The 26,046-nt window shown below is 40.7% G+C and overlaps 1 protein-coding gene across 1 annotated transcript in view; it reads left to right on the forward strand.

Annotated features, from left to right (window-relative positions):
* The first annotated feature begins 4,587 nt into the window (after positions 1-4,587).
* Positions 4,588-26,046, forward strand: part of LOC139663268 (teashirt homolog 2) — a 38,898-nt gene continuing 17,439 nt past the window's right edge. The window contains exon 1 of the mRNA XM_071541896.1: positions 4,588-5,051. Within this exon, the coding sequence (XP_071397997.1) occupies positions 5,012-5,051 (40 nt within the window). The 5' untranslated portion in view covers positions 4,588-5,011. The remainder of the gene's footprint in view (positions 5,052-26,046) is intronic.

Consider the following 26,046-nt stretch of genomic DNA (forward strand, 5'->3'; position numbering starts at 1 on the left):
AATGTGAGCAGTTTTATATGAGATGGCATGGCAAAAGTAGGTATTACAGTTTAATGCATTCACTCAAAATCAGGTTTTACCCTTATAATGAGAGCAATTCATATTAGTCATTTACTGCAAATCCATTACTTCACAATACACATTTGTGCATTTTATGGTTTGGTGAAAGTCAAGACCATTTTTTGTGGTCACACACACACACACACACACACACACACACACACACACAGACACTACAAGGTTCCTGAGATGGCTAGCACAGTGATCACCTCATTGCACTACAAAGGGTACACATGCCCATTTTCAAACTTTGTGAAGTAGAAGAGGATTAAGTCAATTAAACTTCAAAATTCACAAATAAGATCCCTTCACAATTGTTTGATTATTCCTAAAGCTAGACTTAAGACTAAAGGAGCCTTCTCTGTCAGGGCAGGTCTTTTATCACTTCTTATGTAGACCTAGTTCTACAGATGTTTATATTTGCCGCTGCCCTCTTCTTTTCTTGTGTAACCTTGTTTCTTTTTCTTGTCTTGACTGTGAAGCACTTGTTAATTTTGTTTTAGACAAGTGCCATACAAATAACCTTATGATTATTATGTTGATTTGTTTCCTTGCCCTGCAGTTTAAGCTTTGCTTTACTGTTAGCCAAGGACAGTCTTACACTTTTAGCCAAGCATCCCAGACAGCTCAGCTCAGCCCCCTGTTTGGCCACATTATCCTTTTAAACATCCATAACATCATTAGTGAGGGGGTTTTTTCATCTTGAATGAAAAACTTCACATCTCCCCTCAGCAACATAAGTTCCATCTATTGCCTGGTCAGAAACTTTGAATTGAAATTAAAAGATTAATATTTTTGTCTGCCTAAGGGAGTTATTTGTGTGGCAAAGCTACTTTTGTGTAGAATACTTCCTTGTTACTTGACATTGTTTCCAGAATTACAACTCTGACATGCGCAAAAGCGCCTTTAAATCCTGGTATAGAGGTAAGTCAAAACACTGCACTACTATGAGCAATCAGGCTATACTGCAATGTAAATTTTGAGTACTCTTGCAAACATAAATGGAAAACTCTCAAAGGTATTTCAGGTGCAGTTGGATTTCTGCATGAACTGTGAAGTCAGCACTGTCCAATTAAATACTTAGATGTGTGAATATGAGAAGACAGACCCAAATGTCAGAGATGAGGAAAAACTTAATGGCGGTGTTGTCCTTTCATGTCATGTCACCATTTCATCTCACTACACAAGCTGAAACCCAAGAATCTGTAACACAGAAGTTTGGAGGAACTCCTTCACTCCCTTCTGTTTCTGAATACACACTTTGTCCATAAAAAGAAAAAAAAAAACATTTCCAAAATGTAGCAATCAGTATCTTATTAGTTATTATGCTACTCAGTAAAGATCCTATCCTGAATTTATTTGACCATATAAATGTTAGGTATACTCACACTACTGGAGTTTGACTTCATAAATGGGAAATAAACCTGTTGCAACATTTAAACCCATTGTAACTCAAAATACAGGTCTGTTTGTTACATAAAGCTCATGCTTAGCTATTACTGACTGCTACTCTTTGGACCAGAAGTTAATTCAATCAAGTTGAGAATAAAAAAAATGTCTCCAGTCCAATAAATCAAAACATAAACAAAGCCAATGTTTGGGCAACAGTGGCTCAACAGAGGGTGTCATACTTAAACGTGGCCTCTAATAATATCTCAGCCATATCAGTGAGTAAGATGAATGTGTCATGGTGAGTGGGCACACCAGTTTGTTCTTCGTCTTTAGCATTGCAGACATATTGTAGTTTTAACTGGTGGTGCTTTCTACTGATCTGCTTTAAGCTTCTATTGTGATCGCACATGTTGATTCAAGCAGAATGTAAATTGTTACTGGGCTCCTTTCTGCTTGGTAAACAGCAGGCTTTTAAGTTACTAAGACAAAAAGACAATAATTCATTATGATGTTATTATCTTGACAAATATAGGCCCATATCTGCACACATGACTCACTTATTATGTGCATTTTGTGTTTGTACACTGACTTCACACAGTCTGAGGCCCCAGTAGTTTCATCCCAGGTCTCAACACTGACTGCATGTGAGAAATGACATTCAAGGTAAACCTGAAAATCTACTTAAGAAACTGTATTCCAGTGTTTTTTCCTCAGACTCTGAGCAGTCCAGTGTAGTCTGTGAACATGAATCGAACTCAAAGCTAAAATGAAGAGGGGTCAAAGCTTCGACTGCCATCAGAAGACACTTTCTGGAGCTGCTTGGTTGACAAATAAAAGGCTGATTTTCTAGACACTCCAGAAGTGCCATGGGTGATTTCCCAGGAATGTGGGCACATTTTCCGGTTCGGAGCTGTTAGCTCCCAGGAAATAAAAGTTATATGGCTGTAAAAGCTCAAGCAAAACATTCAAAGAATCCACAAACTCTTCCTCCCATTCATTGTCAAAGAAGCAGCCACAGCTCCTGATGAGATCTCAGATTAAAGTATTACTTAACTGGTTTCTAGCCTTGGGAAACATCTGCTCATGTTAATTCGCATGACATATTCAAATTCTGTTCAAGGGTGGATTTTTTTTTTCTATTTTTACCAAATATATGATTTGGATTTCATTATGTCTTATCTTTATAGGCCTGTCATCAAACACAGTTCAAAGTGCACAGACATTAATGAAGTTTTGTTGTCTGCTCTCTCAGCATGTGTGCCGCACATTTGCTTCTTTATTGAAAAGAAAGCCACAAGTGGCCTTAGTGAGCGAGAAGAAAACACACACACACACACACAGACACACAAAAACTAACAAGACATATGTTTGTCACATTTCGTTGCAGTGGTGGATCACACTTAAGTGAAATCTGTTGAAGTTATATGCTGGAAAATCCTCCGGCAGCCAGGTAAGAGAAGTGCAACCATGTGAGGGAGGAAAAGCTCATCAAGACTTAGGGGATGACGGATTCTACCATCTGCATGTGGAGCTCCCATTGACACCGACGCATGAATGTACATGTGAGTTTGAAATCGGCACACTGATCAAAAACTTTTTTCAGGAGGGACTTGGTGAAAAGACACACACACACACGCACACACTCTCCTAGAGCTGTGGGCGAGTTGGCAGTGGGATGCAGATGAAGTCAGGCTAGGTGTCAGCATGAGGCGAGCAGCAGCAGTGGAGCGAGGCCATACTGGTGGTGATAAGGTGAGGCGAGGGTTGCTGGAGGTAGCGGTGGGCGCCGCGGTAACGCCTGTCACTACACACACACACACACTTGTGTACACATGGGGTGTTAAAAGCTGTCAGGCAGGTATTGCCCGGGCCTGGATCTAAGCTGTGATTGATCGCACCGGTTCAGGTGGAGTTCAGGGGAGGTCTTCGGTATCGTTGGCGAAATGACTGACAGACACAAAATAGGGTGATGGAATATTATCAGGAAGCCATTTGTAATGCGGGGCGAGCCTGGATCTCTAAGGGGTGTTGTCTCTCTGAAATGAAGTCATCCATCACCTCAACTTCGGATTTGATTAGGTCATGAGTAGCTTTTAAAGAGGGAGTAACACAGGCTTTACTAATGTTGGCTCACACACTATGACAACCAGGGATAAGGAATAAGATCACAATATAAATAGATTGCAGTATCTTTACAAATGGAGCAATGGCTGTAATCTGTTACAGTTACTGAACAAGTAACCAGATCAGAGATAGTTCTGAAAAAAAAGGCGATTACATGTTGAACCACCGATACAAGACAAAGGAAAGGAAAGGAAACAAACACATTCATTTGCATATCTTGAAATGATGCTTGGTACTTTAGATTGTAATGATATATTCAAATTACATTTTGTGAAGTACAATAAACCCCTTGTAGTACAGATTTTATGGCCAAAATAATTCAAAAGTTACAAAAAAGTAATCAGATTACACTACTGAGATGCTGTGTTACTGATTAGGCCTACAATTTCAAGCAAGTAATCAGTAATCTGTAATAAATTACATTTTCAGAGTAACTTTATCAACCCTTAGGAAGCTTATCGCACCTCCAAATTGCATTCAGTTTTGACTATAAATACATGATGTACCTTGTTTAATGGGACATAGCTACTCCTGGAAATAGGTTCGGGTATAAACAGCAGGTTGATAACGATGCTGCTACCGACTATTTCCCCTAAAAACAGCACGTTCACTTCACAAGCGTCCTCTTATAGTCAGTTATTTGTAAGCCGTAGTAGCTGCAGTATCATTATGGCAGCGATCGGATTGTGTGTAGTGCAGCGGTTAATTCATATCTGCTCGAAATTTGAGAAACTTTTATTTGCTATATTCAATGCACTAAGCTCGGGAATATAATAGGCTACAAACGCAAATAGCCGCATTAAATACCACCCGGCATAGGCTGTGACTGTGATTCCTGATTGAAAACAACAAGCCAACACACAGCCTCTGCTCCTGTCTGTTTTCCCTGGCCTCTGTTCCTTTAATAAACTCATGGTTATCTAGTGTAACAAATGTCTCGCTGCCATCATCAAGTCCAGGCGAGGAGGGAGGAGTTTTTAATGTTCAGTTTGTTCTATGGATCGATGTCTGCTGGCATCGCCTCTCCCCTCGCCTGCACCGTGCGTAATATACTGTACCATTACCAACCGCTTTACGCGCTTCCCTCCGCATATTCTACACCGAAAACTGACTGACGGACTGACTGACACGCGTCGATCAGTCTATGTGGCACTGATGGACAAAAACGGATGGTGAAAGGAGACGATTCGCCCCCCGTTGGAGGAGGAAGAAGAAGAAGAAGAAGAAGGAGAAGAAGAAGGTGAAAGAACAAGCCCCGCGTTAACATCTGTTTCCCCCTACTGACAACGATTCCTGTGTAACTGGATTTTTTAGTGAGAGAGACGCTGAACTACTCTGAGACCCAAAATAAAGACACTCTCTCTCTATGCATGGACTATCTTAGACCGCATACAGATTTCACCTGGGCACAGTAGTGAACTGCGACTCCAAAAAAATGCCACGGAGGAAACAGCAGGCGCCCAAACGGGCTGCGGGTAAGGGATTTTTTTTTAAAAACAATATCCTTTAATATGTGCGTAACATTTGTAGGGTGTATATTTTTATTGTTATTCTACCGGCGTCTAGCCTATAACACCGGGTTTCCCCCAAACTTTTTCATGTCAAGGACCTCCGAATAGATACGCATTAGACCACGGACCCCCCATTTAGTGCGATTTTTGTCCCGAGGAACCCCGTCTGAGAAGGTTTTTGTAGTTGGTGATGATTTAGTACGGAGTTATATAACTATATACTGTAGGTGGGGAGGCAGTGGGAGAGTGAAACCTACAGCGTGATGAAAACAGTCTCCCTTATGCGTTTTCTCGTTGTGTTAACGTCTAGTGAATGAAATAATAGTGGGATTCAACTATTCCTCATTTCACCCGGGACCATCTGAAAACCCCCTCAAGGACCCCACGAGGGGCCTCGGACCGCACTTTGGGGACCCGCTACTATAAGAAAGTCAAACGTTAAAACAATGGGGGTGGAAGGAAGTTGCAGCATCACAAGCTGCTTCTCCAAAGCAAAGCTTGTTTTACGGGTAAATTAAAGTAAATGTAGAAGGGAAAACTTTTCATCTAAATCTGGTTTGTAAAAATAATTTAAAAAAAGAACAAACAAGAAAAATAATACCAGATAGAAAAATCTAGTTTAGGGGGTGCAGGTTTGCTTCAATAATCCTAACATTTCACGAACCATTTATTCATTCATTGATCAAAAAAGTTGAGTTTCCATTCACAGCAAGCCGAGTTAAAAAAATCCCCCTCAGTGTGTTGGACCCGCATGGAGTAGTGAAGGCTGAAAGATGTGGATCCAGTATCCGAAACAGATGAACTCTGCATGAACTCTTAATATCTTATGGACAAATGGAGAATGGGTTACACTCACACACATGCACTCCATCCATGCTGGCAAGGGTAGTGAGACGCACTCTCTCACGCACACACACACACACACACACACACACACACATTCCCACTCGGATTTAACTTTTTGTGTAGCAGGGTACAGTAGTATAAGCCTCCACAGCATAAAACCCTGTGTAATTCTTCCAGAAAATAGCTGCCTTATGTCCAGTCTACTGTTTGCATGTTAAATAAGCATGAAATACAGTTTATTGAGGTAGGGGATATCAATAATATCATCTTCAAGGAGGCCCTCATAAAGTTACAGGCCGACATGACATCTGGAGTAAGTTGTAAACTGGCTGGGCTATTGTATCAGTGTGTGTGTGTGTGTGTGTGTGAGTACATGTGTGATCATGTAACAGATTTTGCCCTTTTGGAATACTGAGTCTCAGCATTGCTCCACCTCCAACAGATAGCCTTAAGAGCAACAAAATACCCCCCCCCCCCCGGCCTTATTTTCTGTTTATATTCTCTCTCAGCAACGCTCATCTTCTCCTTAAGAAAATCCCCAAATTCCCAAGGTCACAAAAGCATTACCCCTGACCTTATTTTCGATGGTGTCAGCCACTCGGTTATTTCGCATTAATTATACCGCTCCCAAAACAGTGTCTCATTATGATGAAGTTGCTAGATTAAAACTAGATTGATCAAGGGTATTTTAGCGTCTGAGGATGCAATTACTTGGTTGTGGTGTGTTGAGAAGTTATCAGTCTTTATTATGGTTGCGGATGTAGCAACCAGATGGTGATTGTTCTCTGCCAATAATGGCGTCTCTTTATACCCGCTTAAGATACTGAGACCCTTATCTGCCCGACACACTCTCAGTTTACACATACACACGTACGCGCACGTATCCAAGCACAGACACACACACACACACACTCATCGCCATACAGTCGCACACAAAATATTTTTCCCACATTTCAGTCTCCAAAAGCCCCTTTTTCTTAAAAACAATGTCCCCACTATTATTCAGAGAACTTTTGAGAAGATGCCTAAGTGATCCCTTTACACGCTCTCAGCTGCCTCGCCTGTACTCTGGTAAATGTGTCAGCCCTATAGAGAAATAAGCCTTCCAGAAGAGTTTCTTCATTGTTGAGGTAATTGTCTCCTCTTTGACAGGCACATTCATCAGTGGCTTAATGGTCAATCAAAAGTTGGCAGGCAGAGTGTTTTCATTCTTTCCTATCCACTACATTAGGAATACTTAATCAAAATGTCTCCCGGTAATGGCTGTGAAGAGTTCATGACTGACTGATCCGTTGTCTGTGCCGATAGAAAATTAACAGCTCGGCACTGGAGAGATGTGGGCCTGCAGATAAACAAATTGTGCATTAATATTTCATCTTCAAGACCTGGGATGTGCTATCAAGCGGTGGAATATTCCTGGGCTGTGTTGTCATTTTTCTCGCGTTCTTTTTTTTTTTTTTTTTTCTTCTGTATTCTTGAAGGCTCTTTGCAGCTGTAACTCATTTCACTTGATGACTTTACTGGGGTTACAGAGAGTGACGACAAATTGATTACCTGGCAGAGCAAGAATGGAGCGAAGAGAGACGCAGGCTGACAGTCATGTTATAATAATATGTTTAATGATGTGTGGAGGGGGAACAAGGAGAGAGGAGTATTGAAATAAGACCATGGAAGATGCAAAGGAATAGGTTTCATTTTTTTTTTTTTTGTGGGGCTCTTAAAGATGCAGTATCCTTCTCAGTGGTAATACTGTTTTGTAAGGCATTGTAGAAAAAAAAAAAGAAACGAACATTCCCAGCTCAAGCATTAATTCAGAGGACATTTGGTATCCAGGGTGCTTCTATTCTCCTGTGGGAATTGTATTATTAATAGGCATATTTGTAAACTTGAGACCATAGACATGCAAGTAAAGGCCAGTTATATTTGATTTACTTCCTCTGCATACATTGAGTGTATGGTAATTTAAAATGCCAATTACTCTATGGTACACGATATGACGCACTAAACCTTCGGGTTTATCACTGAGAAAGCATCACTAAGATAGGAGGATATGAGGCCAGGAATTCCAGTCTGAAACGCATGTATCAGGTTTATATATGGTGTAAACGTAAAGCCCTATAAGTGCACGAAATGCATTTTTGAGTGAAGGGGCCCATATGTTATTTTGCGGCTGTGGAAGTATTTCTCTTACCGTTTTTTACAATAGCTCTGTGCCTCAAACCGTTAGCCCAATTTGCTGTTAACAAGATAAATTGGAGAACAGACAAAGGCATTAAGTGTTGCAGTGCCAGCTAGTGACTGACAGCAGCTTGTGGGAATTGGCTAGCTGAAATTCCTCCTAAGTGGTTTGTTCTGGAAACATCCTACGATCAAGGCAGATGTTGTTTATCCAGTTTAGGTAAAAAAGGAAGTCCATTTTGAATGACAAAAGCTTGAAGGAAAATGGCACCAAATACAAGGGTGTCCTATTTTTCATAGCAGATTACCACCCTCTTGTATTATTTTCGATTACCTCACTATCCTTTTGTTTTTACCCTTTTATAACACTTCATTATTTTTTTTCTCGGATTTGCTTCAGTTGCTTTAACCGTCGTTTTAAATTGAAAACCAACATTCACTGTACCAATTTAAAGAATTTAGGGAGGAATTTGAAATTCAGCAGATGGTAACTTTGAGGCTATATCTGATCTCTGATAACTACTACTGTATGATGACGGTAATGATCATAATTTTTACATTTGTGGGTGCGTAACGGCTCTCATTTTTGCCATCCTAAGCCACTCCACAAACCCCCCAATTTGATTTACTGCAGGAAGTGGAAGGACCCATTGATTCCAGCGTTTATTATTATTAAAATGACAGAAGAAACGCTATTGTAACAGCACAAGTACAATTTATAAACTCCAGTTGTTTTAACTGCTTTTCTGGCTTGGAAATTTGGCTTTTGCAAATGAGTGGTATGCCCATAATCTTGCAGTCAGTCCAAAGCAAAGAAACAATAAATGAAAACAAGGCAAAAAAATCACTCTTGAAGACACACCAGCACCTACTGCATGACAACCATAAGCCTTACATTTCAATTCCTACGCATTTATACAACTGTATTAATCATATTCATTTTTGAGAAATGTTTGCATACACCACAACTCTCAAAATCCACACAGTGAGAACAGCAGACAGTGTCAAGTTTGCAAGAGCGTTCGGCCACTGCCTCAGCTCGCCTAACCCAACCTCATTTTTCCAGTTCAAAATTCTGCCCAGAATAAAGTCTATTAGGTTACCAAGTGATGTCATCATCAGTGGGCATTAAATCTCTGTATTTTCCTCTGTATCTCTCTGGGTTGATGTCAACAACGCAAATGTTGCGTTTTGATCATATCCAGCCTTGAAATTTTTGTTGGCTTATGAGCACACCACACCAAATACTTACACTTTGTTGCAATGCTTGCAATTTTCTAACTTGGAAGCGCTCCCCATAGAGATACCCCTTAATAACTTTCTCCTCATCAGCTAGTTTTCATGCTGTATATTCTTACAACAGTGAAAAAAAAAAAAAAAGAAAAAGAAAAAAGTAATATCAGGTGGTTTTAGTGTGATCTCATTGCATTTTCTCCTGCATGCCAGTTAGGTGACAGGTGTAGATAGCTAATAGTTTGGGAAGGCTTTTGTTTGTGTGAGAGGCAGACAGGGTGGTGCACTGTCTAGGTGATAAGAACCAAGACTCCTGTGCCCTCCAGCACAGTGATCTCTCTCCTCCGCTCTTCGCTCTCCTGTGTGGAAAAAAAAAGGCTGTTATGATTGGTCTCAAGGCAAGTGCCTGTGCGGTGTTGCACCTCTCTACAGCAACTGCTCATTCACCTTGCCTTCCCTCTGAGACCTGCACTAGTTTCCAGGCAAATGACACAATTTGATATGCCGTTGGGGTGATTCATGTGGATAATGTTTCCATGTGATCATCACTGCAGAAAAGGGACTATTTCTTGTTATGATTTTTTTTCCTCATTAAGTCTGACAATAACTAGAATATTGGGAGAGTTTATTGCAAGCAGGCTAAAACTCATTATTTCTGCAAGACATCCCGAGTACAAAAGAAATTATGTTACGGTATTTTGTCCAGGTCCCTACAGATATAATGATTTACAGAGCAAAATGGGGAGGAGACTTTATAGCTTGGGTAGTTCATTTATATGGATTTAGAGGATGAAAATGCGAGGGGAGCTTATAGTTAATACAGTAACAGTGTGGGCCTGGTATTGATTACATGGAGGAGGCATGGTATATGGAATATGGTTTATGGTAAAATACACTGCACCTCATGTGCGATGCATTTATGTAAGAACATGATAAACATTCCTAGCTTACAACATCTTCTCCAGCTTTTGTCAAGAACGCGTCTTCTCTTTTTCCATCAAGAAGATATAAGTGAGGACATCCATCTTGCAGTTGTTGATCTAAATGTATCATCAGACAGAGGGTCTACATGTGGGCCATATGGTCAGGAGGTCTTTCAAAACAATCACCGCCGGATCAGGTTACCGCTCGCATGCTTATGAAAGACGTTGCCATATCAGCGAAGCCTAAGTTTAAAAATCATTGTACTCTCTGATTTCAGAGGCGCAGAGCGGCCAAGGGTCATGAGCTGCCTGTATTCAAGAGCGCCTTGGATGCTTATTCAAAGTGTTATTTATATAAACAATAAATGGAGTCCTCATAATATAGATTTTTTTCGGTTCAGCATGTTAAAATTTAATTTAATTTGATTGAACTCGAGTTAAATTTATATCATGTATAGGAGAGTGATGCAAAATGTATAGTTAGTTCTTTTAAACCTTGACAGAAACCAAGGAATGAATGTGAAATTTCCCCAGAATATGAGTGTGCCAAAAAATAGAGAAAACATTAATCTTAAGTTATCCGCGGTGTACCTGATTTGCTTCTTATCAAATCCTTAATGAGCTTCAATTAAGATTTATTATGCAAATTAACCCTCAGCAGCTACTGACTGCAGGAGCAGGAGCTATGACAATATTGTGCTAATGGTGTGATCTGTAACAATTACAAAGGTAAACTGCCTTCACAGTGCATGCTCCACGAGTCTCAGAGAGGTCAGTCTGCTAAATATGCATTCAGATGTTATGCAGATTTGAAAGATTGTTCATTAAGTCTCTGTTTTTAAATATATTTTTGTGCTGAGGTATATTTAGGTATAACAGCTTGTGCTATTATAAATAAAGCTGGGATAGTATCATTGATTTGGAGTGTGTTCATGAGCATGGTTACTGTTTGTAGCTGCAATTTTCTGACTAATAATAATACACTAATAATTATGACCACTAACTCTAATATGCACCTTCACTCTGAAGCGGATTAGTCAAAGCTGAAGAAAAACGATTAGTAACCTCTAAAAATCACATTTGTTGAGGAAAGAAATACAATTACTGTTATTTTTCTTTAATACTAGACCCAACAGATATTACTCAAAATATGACTGAAACAAAGGGAGCTAACCAAAGCGAGTCACTCGATCCACCAACTAAACCAAAAGGGGGTTAGAAAGGGGCTCCAAAAACCACTGAGAATCCCCATTGAGAATAGCAATGCAGCTATAGCAAATAAACCTCAAAATCTAGAATTAGGACTATTCAGTGTGTTGCTGCTTCAGGGACAGAGCGAACACAGTGAGGTTGTGGCCAGAGGAAGTGCTTTTGGACACCTTACTCTAGCACTGTATGAAGTTGTGAACCTTGCACCTTTTGTAACTTCATTTAGCATGAGGCTGATGGCTTCCCGACAGCTTTATAGCCTACATGTTTTATGAGTCGTCATGCGGTGCAATTACATAGGACCTAATTTGATGAATCAAGTCAATGTTCCACCGGCTCAGTTGACCTTGCTGGCCTACGCTCTCCTTCCTCTCTTCGTAGGTCAAACGGAGGCTTTCACACTTTGTACAATTCAATCACACTGCAGTAGGATAATGCTCGGGCATGCACCTCTCACTGCAACCAATCAAGAATGTGCTGATTTGTAATTGCAATTTTCAATTTGTTTTAAGCTTAAATGTATCTGGCAAATAATCAGTCAAATTAATCAGTTAATCAACCAGTCAAAGCAAAATTAAACATTTCCAAATTACCTCATATTGTAGTGCGAGATTTCATCAACAACTTTTTTTCTGACATTTTATAAATCACCAAAGTTTCAAAGGAGCCAGCGTGAAGTCCTTTGCAAATTAGCCGAACGGTGTTTTTTTGAGATATTGCAGAGGTGTTTAGCAGAAAGTTGGTAACCTGCATTACACTGTAAATGAAATGATTAGCCAGCTAGCGTCAGATGGTTTAGCTAATTAAAATTAAACATTTCCTGTAAGAGCTACAGAGAGCATCATTAACAAATGAAACACATGGATGGTTAACAATTGAAATACAAAGATTTGGAACGGGTATTTACTGTGAATGAATGGGAATTGAATGGGAAGCCAACCAGTGTAGCTAGCTGGCTAATTGTTCCATGTATAGTTAATGCTTTGGCTGTTGTTTGCTGAAACACTGATTTAGGTAGTTTCAACTCCAGCTTTCTAATTAGCTCATTAGTAGAGCTTTTAAATAGTGTACGGCTCATTTGATAATTTTGGTGATTTATTTCACAGCAAACGGTAGTTTTAATGTAAAATTGAATGGAAAGTGACAAGAATATAAAGTTAGTTTTTCCAGTACATCATGCACCGTAAACACATTACTAGGCGCCTGACACCCTGGGTGGCAGTTCAGCTGTTTTCACTTTACTTAAAGCAAAATGCAGACAGGAAGGGTATATGCAGCAAGCCATAATGGACAAATACTGTAGGAGCAGGTTACTATATAATTTAGATTTTATTTTTCATTTACTGTGAAAATATTTGGAATTAATGCTTATTATTATTATTTAGAAAAATTACGTTCACATATAGAAACCTGAATATATGGTAGTGGGTTTATTTTTTTAGTGATTTATCTATATTTATATAATTACAGTAACAACAAACATTGACAGAGATGACAAAATGCTTTATTTGAAATTTCCCAGATATATATATATATATTTTTTTACAATATATTGAACAACTAGAAATTAACTTCTGTCACAAATGGCTTATAGTATGCATTACCCCCGCATGAGTACATGCTGAACAGCAATATTCTTGTTGCTGACTTTATTAGAGAGAAAAAAAATAAGGATGAATGAATGCTCCCCTGAAAAAGATAATTGTAGATTTAAACCATAGTCCCAATGTAGATGAAACATAAAGATAAAGTTGACAGTTGACATGGAAATAGCAGAAAGAAATAAGTTTGAGAAATAAAGAAATGTTTAAACACAGCAAATAAGCATGTTAAGGTGATGATGAGCATAGGGAAATGTTTAAAAAGCGTTCCAGACAAGTGTACTGTGTACTTATATTCTGAACCTCAGCATATTGGGGCTCTTTCACTGTAGTCTTACTAAAAATGCACAGCAGTTGCTTTGTTACAACCCAAATCCTGTACCTAGGCACCTAAGACAGCTATTCTTGTTTTAAAGCCTATTCATTATTGGTGTGCTTTTTATGCCTTGCCTGTTTGCGTCTACAGTATGTGCTGAGCTAGTCTGTTGAAACAGCTTAATTGATACTCATTAAACAGCAGTGACAGCCTAGGTGTCCGTGATGAATGTAGAATAATTCTGTTGTACTTACAACTTGATTAAGGAGAAGCACAAAACATGTCAATGTTGTAGCCTATGGCTTGGTCTGTAAATACTTACTAGCTACTTAAAATGATTAGCCTGATTGGCCGTGTTACCTACATGTTCTCCAATGCGTTCTTTATTGCAGTTTCGCTTGGCTGCGTTATTTGAAATAAACAACTTCTTAAAGTACAAATGTGGAAAATATTGCAAATTCAAATGAGGATAAACGACAGCATACAGTTTGTTTGGCTTTGATTTTGATAACTTAGAGACTGTAACACCTAACTGCAAACTTTATCTAAAAATATGAATTATGTTGACTTTCCTCTGTATTTGTTCATCTAGAGCCAGGCATTTCCATACAATAATAAAGTCAATGGATGTCAGCGAGATGAAAAATGTGCATCCTGTATCATTTCAGTTAGAAATTAGAGGCAATTGGAATTGGTTCAAAATTGACTGTCTTTGTAATGAGTGTATGACGAATGGTATAATTTAGGGAAAGAAAATGAATGCCGGGAAACCAAAAATATTATTCTGCAGCATTTTATATGCCATGATATTCCATGAAGATGAACTAATTTCACTAAATACCCCAGAAAATCCACTCATAATATTTTTCTACATCGTCATACAGATGTGTTTCACAAATTGGAGAGAGGTCATCGGGGCACGCGGCAGTGACTGGAGTTATCATATGTGATCTTATTTAGTCTTTTCTGCGATGGCCTCAGAGAAAACACTACATCAAGTCCTTATCACTTGCAGATTTCAAGGCCCCGTGTTGCTTCTCTCATTGCTGACATCTGATTCAACTAATGCTCCGCGCCATAACTGAAAGCCCTTTTCTCCGTTTTGAGAATACATGAAAGAGGGGAATTTCCGAAGAGGATGGATTTACAACTTTATCCTCACATGATTAATATTACACAGGGAGGTCTTTGTACAGGAAGCGGCATGTCTAATTATGGTCCAACTGTATCTGACTGAAAGCAAACACGATGCCAAAGGATGCCAGTAGGAGCTGCGTTGACGCGTCGTGAATGGCTCATGTGGGCGTAGGGGTGATGTCATCGTCACCCAGATTTCAGGGATGCTAAAAAAGCTCACAACCAGACCGGGCCACGGCAGAATCCGAGCTTTCAACGCGGCTCCAACTGGCAGCCGGCCTCGCAGAAAAACACTGTGAGCAAATGGGATTTAGGTTTAATCGACACCAATACGTCCGCGCATCCCCTTTTCATTTTTATGTTTTCAAGGTTGCACATGTCGGCGAAACACCTAATGGTCCCGATGACCTCAGTAATGATAACGATGTCCATTTACAGTACTGTAAGAGCAGATGCAGATTCATCACCCTCTCCCCCTGTAGAAGAATTTCAGGGACTGCGTGTCCTCCCACATTTCCCTGTTCATCATATATCTCAGCCCAGACATTCAAGAGGTTGCTCGCCAGACCGGCCGTAAGTCATCCTGTCTATCAAGAGCAGCCCCTGTTTCTCTTCTTGATTTTCAGCTGTTACTTGTAAACCAGAACAGCATTCTTAAGATTAACTGAGTGACAGGGAGGCCTCTAAAAGCAAACTTTAATAGTACAATATGTTACAGTCATATTTTATGGCCTTTATGTGCGAGGCCAAGTGTGTGTCTGTGTCTGTGTGTGTGTGTGTGCGCACAGGGATCAACTAAAGGATCTAATAGGCTTGCATTGCACCTCAGGGAGTGTAGAAAATAATGATGTTGTGTTGCACTTTGCTGTTGAATGAATGCTGTTTTTCATTAGGCGGATGATAATACAGGTGCTCAGTGGAAACCAGGCCGGACCTGGACCTGGACCTGGTCACTCTCACAGTCAAAGTGCACCTCAAACATGACAAAGCTATTCTTTTCATCCTTCTTTTGTTTTTTTTTCCAAATGTAAATGCATTATTTTTGATACATTGAGTAGGTGTTGTTCTTTTAATCATAGGGTGCATTTTAGTGTGTGTGTGTGTGTGTGTGCATGCATGCGTGTGTGTCTGTCTTCCTGTCTGCCTGTCTGTCTGTCTGTGTGCAGTGAAAAGTCATTGATATAGAACTAACTGTCAAAATAAGTCGTGTTCAATCCAAAACCGTTTAAGTTGTCAAGGACACATTTTCCTCCCTCCCATATCCTGACAAACATTGAGTCAGCAATTGTCTGTTGTATTTTCAGTACCGGTATCTCGTGCTCCCCCCCAGGCCATTTTAAAGTTGTAGAAAGTGGTCATTTTCTCTGTGTCAGTAGGAGGTCAGTGTTGTGGCAGTCAGCAAAGCTATTCAGTCCGGTGAAACCGAGAATATTGGGAACCCTAAAGACATTTTGTCCACTGTCGTCCTCTCTTCCTGTCTGCCCGCCCGCCTGCCTGTCTGTATTCACAGCATTTCTTCAAATGTCTGGAAAGTCTAGAAACGCATGGAAAATTAATGAGATCATTTCCAGATCTCAAAACTTTTGTTCAGACCCGACTACACATTTTAAGTAGCTGTCAGCCCAGAGTTGGTTAACATGCCGGCCTTGTTGACAGTCATACTGTCCTGCCATTGTAAACACACATTATATTCATCACTGGCTAAAATTTAAAATGCAGTCAAGACATTAAGCTATGAGAACTCTGTGTAATATATGTGTTTGCATGGCTGTCTCTCTCTGTTTGGCCGTTTGTCCTTTTGTCAAAGCTACTTCTTGTTCTCTCCAGCTCTCATTCTGTCTAAACATCTACCTGTCTGTCTGTCTGCATATCTGTGTGTGAGCTCGTCTGTGTGTGAGTGACATGTCCTCCCTGTGCTGTATAGTGTCTCCCTGGTAACTGTCGCCCGTGGCCCATTCATCCCTAAAATGTAACAGAGGTCACACACAGATCATCGCTATTGCCAAGGGCCCTGACATCAACACTGAGTGACCCGTGCAGGACGGCGGTGCAGCGGCCGGTCAGTGATGGATCTGGAAACAGCACGAGTCTAATCCGCTCCGTCATCACTATCATAGAGAGCCTGATTGTTTTCAGTTGTATTCCTGTAGCAACGTTCAGCGAGGCCACAGGCGTTTGATGCAACTATCCCTCCTGCTATTGTGGGTGAGCGCCGATGTAGGAGGAACCTGGTTTGGATGTTGGGTGGAAAGGGTGAGAGTGGGGATTATTAAGTGGGCCCACTGCACCTTCATAAGTTTCAACAGTTAAGTTCTGCCAGAACCGCCCCCCCCCCCACACCCTGTATCCACACTTAGGCTTACACCTACTTCACAACATTACACCCAATAATTTCTAATCTCGCTGTCGGTCTCAACAACAATAGGCTAATGGGGCAGCTGACCTTGCTGGCCGAAACCGAATTGTATCAGCTTACTGACAAAAGACAATTATACCCATTGTATGACTTCCCACTTCTGCTGCCTCGGTTTTGCCATCATATCAAGGCTGAAAGATACTGACAAAACATCTAATTGTTATTATTTGACAGAAGATTGCAATTGCGATTTAAGTCATCAAGTTTTTCTTGTCAAATTTTTTGAGAACTTTTAAATTGTTTAAAGAAAAGTGAATTTGTTAAAAAAAATAATAGATGTCAGTTTGAGTATGATGAAAGGTTTTCACCAATACTGTACTTGATTCATGGACTAAAGTCCTCTATAACTCCTTTTTTAGAAATCCATTTTGGATGCAACTCTCTCTTAAGCAATTAATTGTTTAGCTCTACATTCTATGTTACAACTCCGGTCTTAGCCATGAGATACATTTCCATACTTTGTAGAGCGGTGTCCTTTCCTTTCAGCCAGAGCCACCACTCTTTTCAGCTACTTGAAAAGCCGCCTTTGAGGCCCGCCGTAATCCCCAACCATGAATCCCCAACTCCCTGAGTAAACCAGTCGTGGATGTGGCAAATCCGTTGCACCGAGCTTCCAGAGGGCGTATACCCTGGCTTCCCAGCCGCGCTGCTCAGCCAAGGCTGCTAGCTCAGTGTATCTAACCTTCTTCCTTCCATATGACTCATGTGCCACATCTTCCTATGCCACAGTGAGGCAAACTGCACCCCGTCGCTGCCGCACTACTACTGGTAGAGAGTGATAACAGCATGTATCCCTTTACTCCCAGACCTCTTAAGTCTGGTGGAGGGTGGCTTAGTAACAAGGGTTGGTTCAGTTTCTACAAGGGGACTTTTTGACCGTCCTGTTGAAACATGAGCCTCGATGCCAGGTGGCACATGGGTGGCATAGACACATTCATTTCTTTCTTACTTAGAGCATATCCACCTGGTTTAGGAATATATTTTATTTGCTTTGTGTTAGTTAAAGACACCAATGTGAATTTCATTATAAAATGCAATTTCATTCATTTCATTTCATTCATTTTTCTGTCACCTCTTCACCTGTTTTCCCCATTTCTGTTTGTTAGAACAGAAGAGAGAGGGTTTCTGTGTGCAAACGCATGTCTGTATATGTGTGCGTGCCCATGCAAATGTTTGTGGTTTGTGTGTGGACATGTGTGTGTGTGTGTGTGTGTGTGTGTGTGTGTGTGTGTTTGTATATGTGTCAGTGCCTTTATGTTTGCATGTGTTTCCTACATGCTCCATGGCAGCCCTCCCACCCTGGCAGCAACCCAACTGAAAAGTTCCGGTACTGTCCAGACGCATCCTTTAGGGACCTCATCAGCCCCTGAATTTCCTTCCCCTCACGCCTGAGGGCATCCATATTCATTTCCTCCTCTGATTTGGGGAAAATGATGAAAGGCTGGCTTTTTTCCCATCTCTTATTTCCTGCCAAGGTTGCCTGCATTTCAATGCAACATAAATCTGCAAAGACCTGCAAACGCGTTCCCATTTGGACATGACCAGTTCCACATTATTAGTATCATGCCATGTCAGAAAAGAGAGGCCCAGGGTCATTATTATAATAATACAGCAGGTTAGCGACAGAAACCTTGTATGGGTCAGTGCGTAGTATGTTAAACCTTTAGTCATAAAATTGACTTATTTTGAAGTGACTCAAGGTTCTCTATTCTGCTGTGTTTACCTTAGTCTTGTCTCTTCAGAGAAGTCTGCTTCTCATCATAAACAGAAAAAAAAATATCGCATCCACTCTGAAGTTATGAGGGCTTGATGATATCATGGAGATAACTGCATTGGTTTGAAATAAGCCTGTGATTAAACTGGTGGGTGGGTATTTACTCTTACCGGAGACGGGAAATGAATGTTAATGAAAATAACAGTCACATACAGTAATAACCCAACTCTGTAATTATTGGCATACTTTGATGATGCCATATATACTTAATGCACACGCACCTACTTAACTGAACCTCAGGTAGACTATTAGCTCCGTTAGCAGAATCCGACCCCCCTCTACGCACAACACCACACAGGGCGGGGCGGGCCGACCCAATGAAGCAGCAGGCTTTCAGTTGCCGAGACAACCCTAAACACACATGTACACAAAGGGAGGGCCCCGCTGCGAGAGAGGATCATCTCCACCTCTGGTTGGATAAGGAGCGGTCTCGCTCCAGTCACTGGAATGCACTCCTGCCCTACAGGCGTATTGAGCAGAGTGTGTATGCGGTTTGCAAGCATCACACATTGATCATTATTCATGACGCACAATTTGTATGGAGGTTTATGCTCACCCTACCTAGAACTTATTGTTTGGGGCTTTATTCAGTGTAACAGATTTATTTCTTTTTTCTTTTTTCTTGGTGTTTAGCACGGCAAGCGCAAAAGCACTTACAGCAAATCTGACTACTTTTTCCTTGAAATGAGCAGCGTGATTCATTGTTACCAATCACAGATTGCAGTAACAAAGGCGAGATTCATAGCATGCATGGAAATTCAGTCGATTGCAAAATAGTAATGACTCAAGGTTACTGATCCCTCTGGATTGGAATGTCCGGATGTCCTGATGTGGACAGAATAATCTTTATTGACGGTTTGGACTTCTTTACATCAGATAAACTTTCCTCCCTATTTGTCTTTTCGAGTGCTGTTTGCAAGTCTATGTCACAGCTCGCTCTCAAATGTACAATATGACACTTGATAGTTTTTGCCAATGGATTTATGGAGCTTAGAAGTTAGGCTATATTGTTGGGCTCAGAATCTGGGCCACATATGATAACATAATTATCCTTCTGTACAATAAGTGTGTAACTGCTCATGCAACTGTCTGCCATCCAAGGCCTGGAAGATGCAAAATAGCTTGTGGCTGTGGGTGTCTGATAGGCCATAGTTTCTTTTGTAGTGCAGCTTTAACTCTATGCAGAGAGTGTGTGGGCATGTATCACTCTGACCCATACACTCTTTCCCTGCTAACCTGCTTCACCGGAGCAAAGCAGTGTGTGTGTGTGCAGCAGCCTATGTGTCTCTCATCTATGCATTTCTCCACAGGGGCAGGTTATATTTTGGCAGCAATGATGTCATCTGTGCATTTAGATAATGCTAAATTCTCCTCCAACTATCATAGTCCAAAAATGAATATAATTAATCTACCTGTCGAGGCTCTTCAGAATTTGCCACACTTATCCAGTGCTGATGCTAAACTATTACCCCACAATTTAGCTTGAACATTTTTGATAGACAATTTCAAGTCACTCAAGTAACTCTTGATGTTGCTATTTCTGCTGTACTACGCATTATGATTCACATGCACAGTTCATAAAATTCTAATTCTGGCCACACAGGTTGAGTCATATTGGACTCATATGTGTAGGAGCCTCAGTTTTAGGCCATCGGTACATCTGGAAAATACCGATTTTTAAGAGGGTGAGTAAAACTTAAGCATATAGCTTACGGGACACAATTCAGCTAATTGTAAACAGCTACAAGTGATATCACCCTTTGCACCACAGACATACAATGGGCAAAAAAATCCACTGAAAAGCCTGGTATCAAGATTTAAAGGACCACTTAAAAATCCAACCTGACCTATTTGAGGAGAAATATTAGGTTCTTCTTTTGTTTTGTTTTTTTGTTTTTTTATTTTGTTTTTTTTTTATATAAAATTTGCACTTGTTACTCTGTCTCCAGGTAACAAATGCTATTCTGAACAGTCATGTATTTGTACTGCAACATCCTGCAGGCAAAACCCCCACTGAAAAGACCATTAGAAGTAAATGAATGTCAAATTCTGCTAATTGTTTGCATATGACAAAAATCTAACATGGTTAATTGCAGATAAGAGGCAGGGTGAAATGTTTTTGAACCAAAGATGGTGGAAAATGATGCTTAAAAAAATCCTTAGAATTGCATTAAGGGTACAGTAGAGATAAAGCTCCAATTTCTAGCTAATCCATTAACATATTGCAAGTTTGCATTTAAAAACTGTAAAAGGTTTGTCTGTATTTGTGAAGTTTGTCAGCACTGGATCAGAATAGTTAGATTTAGGTGAGTTAAAAAAGCACAAAGTTATTCCTTCCTCAAGCCAAAGTCTAAATGTCTATTACATGTGAAATCAAGAATCTACATGTATATACTGAAAATTCATACAGACAAATAAAAATCACAGGGTTTATAATTGGCAATAGTGTTGTCTTGGAATCCTTAAGCACTCAATATGTCATGAATGTAACACCAAGGCATGCAATTGTGTATGTTCAAAGTTTGTTTTTGCACCTAATATAGTGTATTAGGTTGGTGTTTGTGATGACACGTAGTTGTACAGCGTCCAGTATTAGCCAGTAGTGTGACTGGGCACCATCTTGTGTCCTGAGCTATAGCAGCAGGCTGTTCCATGGCAGCAGCCTGGCTGCCTGTAGTAGAGGCAGGCGCTGGGCCAGGCTATCTCAGATTTGGGTCTGTGAGTTATTGACCCTCTTTGATAAACCCCTCTGAATGACACTGGCATAATTCAGCCTAAAAGTTTGCTCTGTCACCGGGATGAGCTAACTGTCTTCGGTGAATATATGGGTGCAATTTTCGAAATAGGTTTATAGCAATTCTTGGGAGAGGAGGGCGAGATAGTGATATTACTGACTTTATCACTGCAGCTGAACACCATCTAGCACCTCTCCCCTCTGTATCTCTCTATTCCTCCACTGTAGAGTGCAGTGAAGGATCACACAGCCCATACATTCTAGGTATCGCTAAAGAGAAAAGCATCCAGCTCCTAATGTGGGACAGGAAAATGATATGTCATCATTACTGTATTATCCATTCTTATCTTAGGCGTAAATGTTGGAATGCTGTCACAAATTGTCTCACAGTTTCTCCTTTCTCTCAGTAGGACTTAACATTTTGTGATAGTTGTCGTCACTAACTATCTGCTCGTTTGTCTCCTGGCAAATAGATTTTTTTGTATATAGGCTATCTGGAAAAGTATTTAGGATGTTTTTATGCCAGATAGGTAATTTTCTCTGAATTAGTAGTTGGTGGCAGTTTCCTATTATATTGCTATGGGGCTTTCTCGATTCTTGTTTTGCCTTCAGAAAGAGATAATCTGTGGTCTAATATATAGACATTATCAAAAATCTACTAAAAGTTTATTTTCACTCTGATATCTTGATTATCTATCTCTATTCATCACAACAATTAAAAGACTTGCAACAAGTTAAAACAGAATCACAGTGAATGTAATTTAATAATGCATGACTTGTTGAGCAAAAGTATAATTTAAAATATGTGCCTATCTATAAAATGCACCTTTAATCCTGTTTTTTTCCCCAATTCAAATGCATTTTTAATGTCTTTTCAGCGATGTAGCATGAACAGCTCATTGTTGAAACTCTTATTGAATCTTTTTTTTTTCTTTTCCCCTTCATGTGCCAAGACAGAATCTGAACTCATAAGAATCTAATATACAGAGCCCGGTATAGTGCATCCTATAAATTGATTTTGACCCAGCCTTTGAACAAAAGGAACACTGTTGCATTGCCATCCACGGCTGATGCCACTCCCTCTTTGGCTCACAGTGAATACTCCCCTTTAATAGTGTGATGGGTGGTAGCGGGCTGAAAAAGTGCCTTATTTAGTGGGTTGAGGAGAGGTAGGCAGAGCGAGGATGGGGTTTCTGTGACTGGCACCGATCAATCACTCTGTGAGGGGAAGCTAATGAAGCAGGCTGTGGTTTATTAAAGGGTTAGCAGAGAAAAGATTACTGCAGGGCCCCAGCTTCCCAGAAGCCAAGGGAAGGAGGATACAGTGCACCTCTGATGGTTAGGGGCAAGCCATAAAGCAATCAAGGTGTTTACTCTACACTGGCTTCCATTATGTGACCTGGGTGTGAATACAGCTATTTTTAAAGTCAGTCTTTTGGCAAAAGTGAAGGAGAAAATAAACACAGCGCAGCGCAAGAATGTTGATGTGCAGTAAGTTTGAACGCAAAATTACACAGTTTGATGGTGAAGTTAAATTGTGTTGAAAATGTGCTCAGGATAATGGTGCTAACAAGTACACAAAGTCTGCACCGTCAATACAATGTGTAACTAAGTTGACTTTTGGTTTGGCATTTGCAAATTATACAGTGTGCAGCAACACTGGTGTGTGGCAAGCGCTGTACATGGATACAATCCTATTTCCAGACTAATATTCCTAGGCTGAAGTTTGTAAAATAACCTTATTCTGAAAAAAATATGAGCACATTGAAACCAGGGCACTCTCTCAGATACTTTGAAAGACAAATGAGTAGCAAGGGAGTGAAAAATGCAAAGCAGATGTTTTTCTCACCGTTTTTAATGGCAGCAAGACATTACTGATGCCATTACAGAGACCTTTTATGGCTTCTTTTAATCCCCTGGCCTGCCTGAGGAAAGAAACCCCTTGTGGTGCAAAGTAGCCTCTTTACTTCACAACGACAATTTGAACCCATTTCCAATTCACTTCCCTAATCTGCCACAGGGTTTTACATGGCTTCCTCTGTAATTATCCTGCTCTGAAATCAAAGGTAAAGAGGCATTAAAATACACCTCTTAGGTAAACATATGCTAGTCATCATCTAGAGCTTGACTGAAAGTGTCTTTTGTAATAAATAGCACCAAAATACTGCAGCTCGTGCGTAGTGGAGCCGCTGCAACTTGTCATTTTTTCACATTTTCAGGAAAAAAAAACAAGCCATCATTGATAATAAGATCCAATAACTACCATCTAACTCCAGTTACCGTTCCAGATCCATATTTCGACCGCTAGATTTACATGTGGCACAGCATTCAGTGTCTGCTTCCCACATCAGATCCAACCTGTAAAGCTCAGAGGAGCACTTACAGGGGTCTGGTTAGGGGCTAAAAATGAGGAGGAGATGAACTATATGGCTCCATCCCCACAGTCCGGCCGACAGTATATCAGCGGAATCGCAGCCGCATGGGCGTGTGTGTGAACGCTCGGCTCATAAATATCCCCCACCCACCCACCCCTCCACCCATAGGGGCCTCTCTGATGGTGATGGCGAAAGGATGTCGCTGTCTGGGTGATTGAGTGCTGCTGGTCCTGGCCCTGGGCACATCCCCGCGCTCTGAGCCCAAGTGGGAGGCCTACCGCTGAGCGCTGGCCTGGAGGGGCGAGCCTTAAGGCGAGCAGCCACACAGCAGCGAGCAGCAGGATGGGCCTCTCTCTCTCTCTCTCTCTCTCTCTCTCTCTGTCTCTCTGTCCCTCTGAGCCTCGCACAAGAGCAAGAACTCAGTGCTACCAGCTTCTTTTACAAACATAACCAAATTTATCACCAGATTATAGAGAGAATTAAATTAGCTGGGTTTTTTTCACTATAAACAGTGTTAATATATATTTTTTTTTTAAAAGAATACAATATGTTTATGTCCAAATAAAAGATGATTCTCCTACATACTGTCTATATGTTTTGCCCTATCTGAACTTCCATCCCCCCTTAAGTCTCTCTGTCACTCTCACTCACTCACAGCAAAATCTGAGATAATCAAGGCCCAGTAATTAGCCTTACTTGCTGCATTGTAATTGGGGGCAGACGGAGGTTGCTCATTCTGTATTTTTTTTTCCCTGTTTGATAATTGCAGACTTGAGCTTGCCCCCTGTTTAATTTTTTTGATCCTCCTAAGCTTGTTCCCATAGATGCCGCTGTTATTTTAATGCAATGGCTCTTGTGTCTTTCATCAGTCATCGGCAGCTCCGGCTTTTGAGAGAGGGGAGAGTTCATGCTGGAAACCCACTGTCTATTCCCTTTTTGGGTTTCAGCGCCGTCAGCCTTCCCACTGCCTCTACCATGAGAGCCTTGACACTGTCCAGGTCCGTCCTACTTGGCAAGAGGGAGAGCTACAGAGAAAGGCAGAGTTTATTTCCTGTTCTTGTGAATCATATATCAGTACAATTCCCCTCTGTGCTGTTTGGCAACGGCGGAATGACGGGTGTCATTTATCATACGGACTGAAAGAGGCTGTGGGAAAAGGGATTTGAATTCTTCTGGAAGTGTGTGGACTCTCCTTAGTGGTGGATCATTAAACGGAGGAGTTTTTCAACAGGGATATGAGTAACTCCTTGCGCTGGTACTTTGTTCCCCCATTGCACTGGCTGGCTCAATCATTAAATGTCTCAAAAATAAGATTTACTCGTTTCATATGAATTGTGGAGGGACATGGCATTTAACTTGTAATTGGGGATTTTGTCCTGCTGAATCCATTAAGCCACTCTTCAGTCTTTGGTTTGATGCTGGCTCCCTGGTCATGTTTCCTCAGAATTATATTCAAACTAATTTGAATTTACAAATTTGATTAGCAGTGTATATGTCAGCTTCTTGTTGTCCTGCTAAGTGGCAGCATTTTCATCTTCACTATATAGATATTTTCCTCACTTGGCTGTGTTGACTGGTATTTAAGATTGTGCTTTATAAACATTTTGTGCTCCTTTGGATTTTTCTTTTCACTTGTCAGGATTGGTTACTGTTTCTCACATTTTGAGCAGGGTGATCAAAGAAAATGACTTTTGATAGGTTGTCACCAACTCTTCAGCTGCACTAGCAGAAATAAACGTGTCAAGCTTTAACTTATCCTCAGAAAAACATACTCCTAACCCCTGCTGCTCTAATTGAGTGTAAATCCCAGAAACCTGTGAACACACATGCAAAACTGAGTACATCATAAATCAGGCTTCTATAGACAGCCCCTGCCCCCACCGCTCCCACTGCCTCCCCAAAGGAACGACTGGTTTCCATGAGTTGGCTGGAAAGCAACCTTTTTTTTTTCATGATATTTTCGTACATACCATCCCGACTTAGTATTTTTCATCAGAAACTTAGTTGAAGTCCTCATCAAACGCAAAGTGTCAATAAGGTATTGTATAGGGAAATGGGGCTCAGTGTGTTTCAACTGTCAGCAACTGTTAGCTGTCTCTCATGTGAAGATCACAAAGTTAAATGTGCTGTCAGCAAGTCCTCAGCTAGAAATAGATGTGTTGAGGTTAGCTTGAGAAGCATCGCCACCCCCTGCTGCCCAGTAGCATGTAGATCCAT

This window comes from Centroberyx affinis, unplaced genomic scaffold (assembly GCF_046629955.1).
Source record: "Centroberyx affinis isolate AG114_WGS23_722 - 3 ecotype Tasmania unplaced genomic scaffold, CSIRO-AGI_Caff_v1 ptg003969l_1, whole genome shotgun sequence".
NCBI lineage: Eukaryota > Metazoa > Chordata > Actinopteri > Beryciformes > Berycidae > Centroberyx > Centroberyx affinis.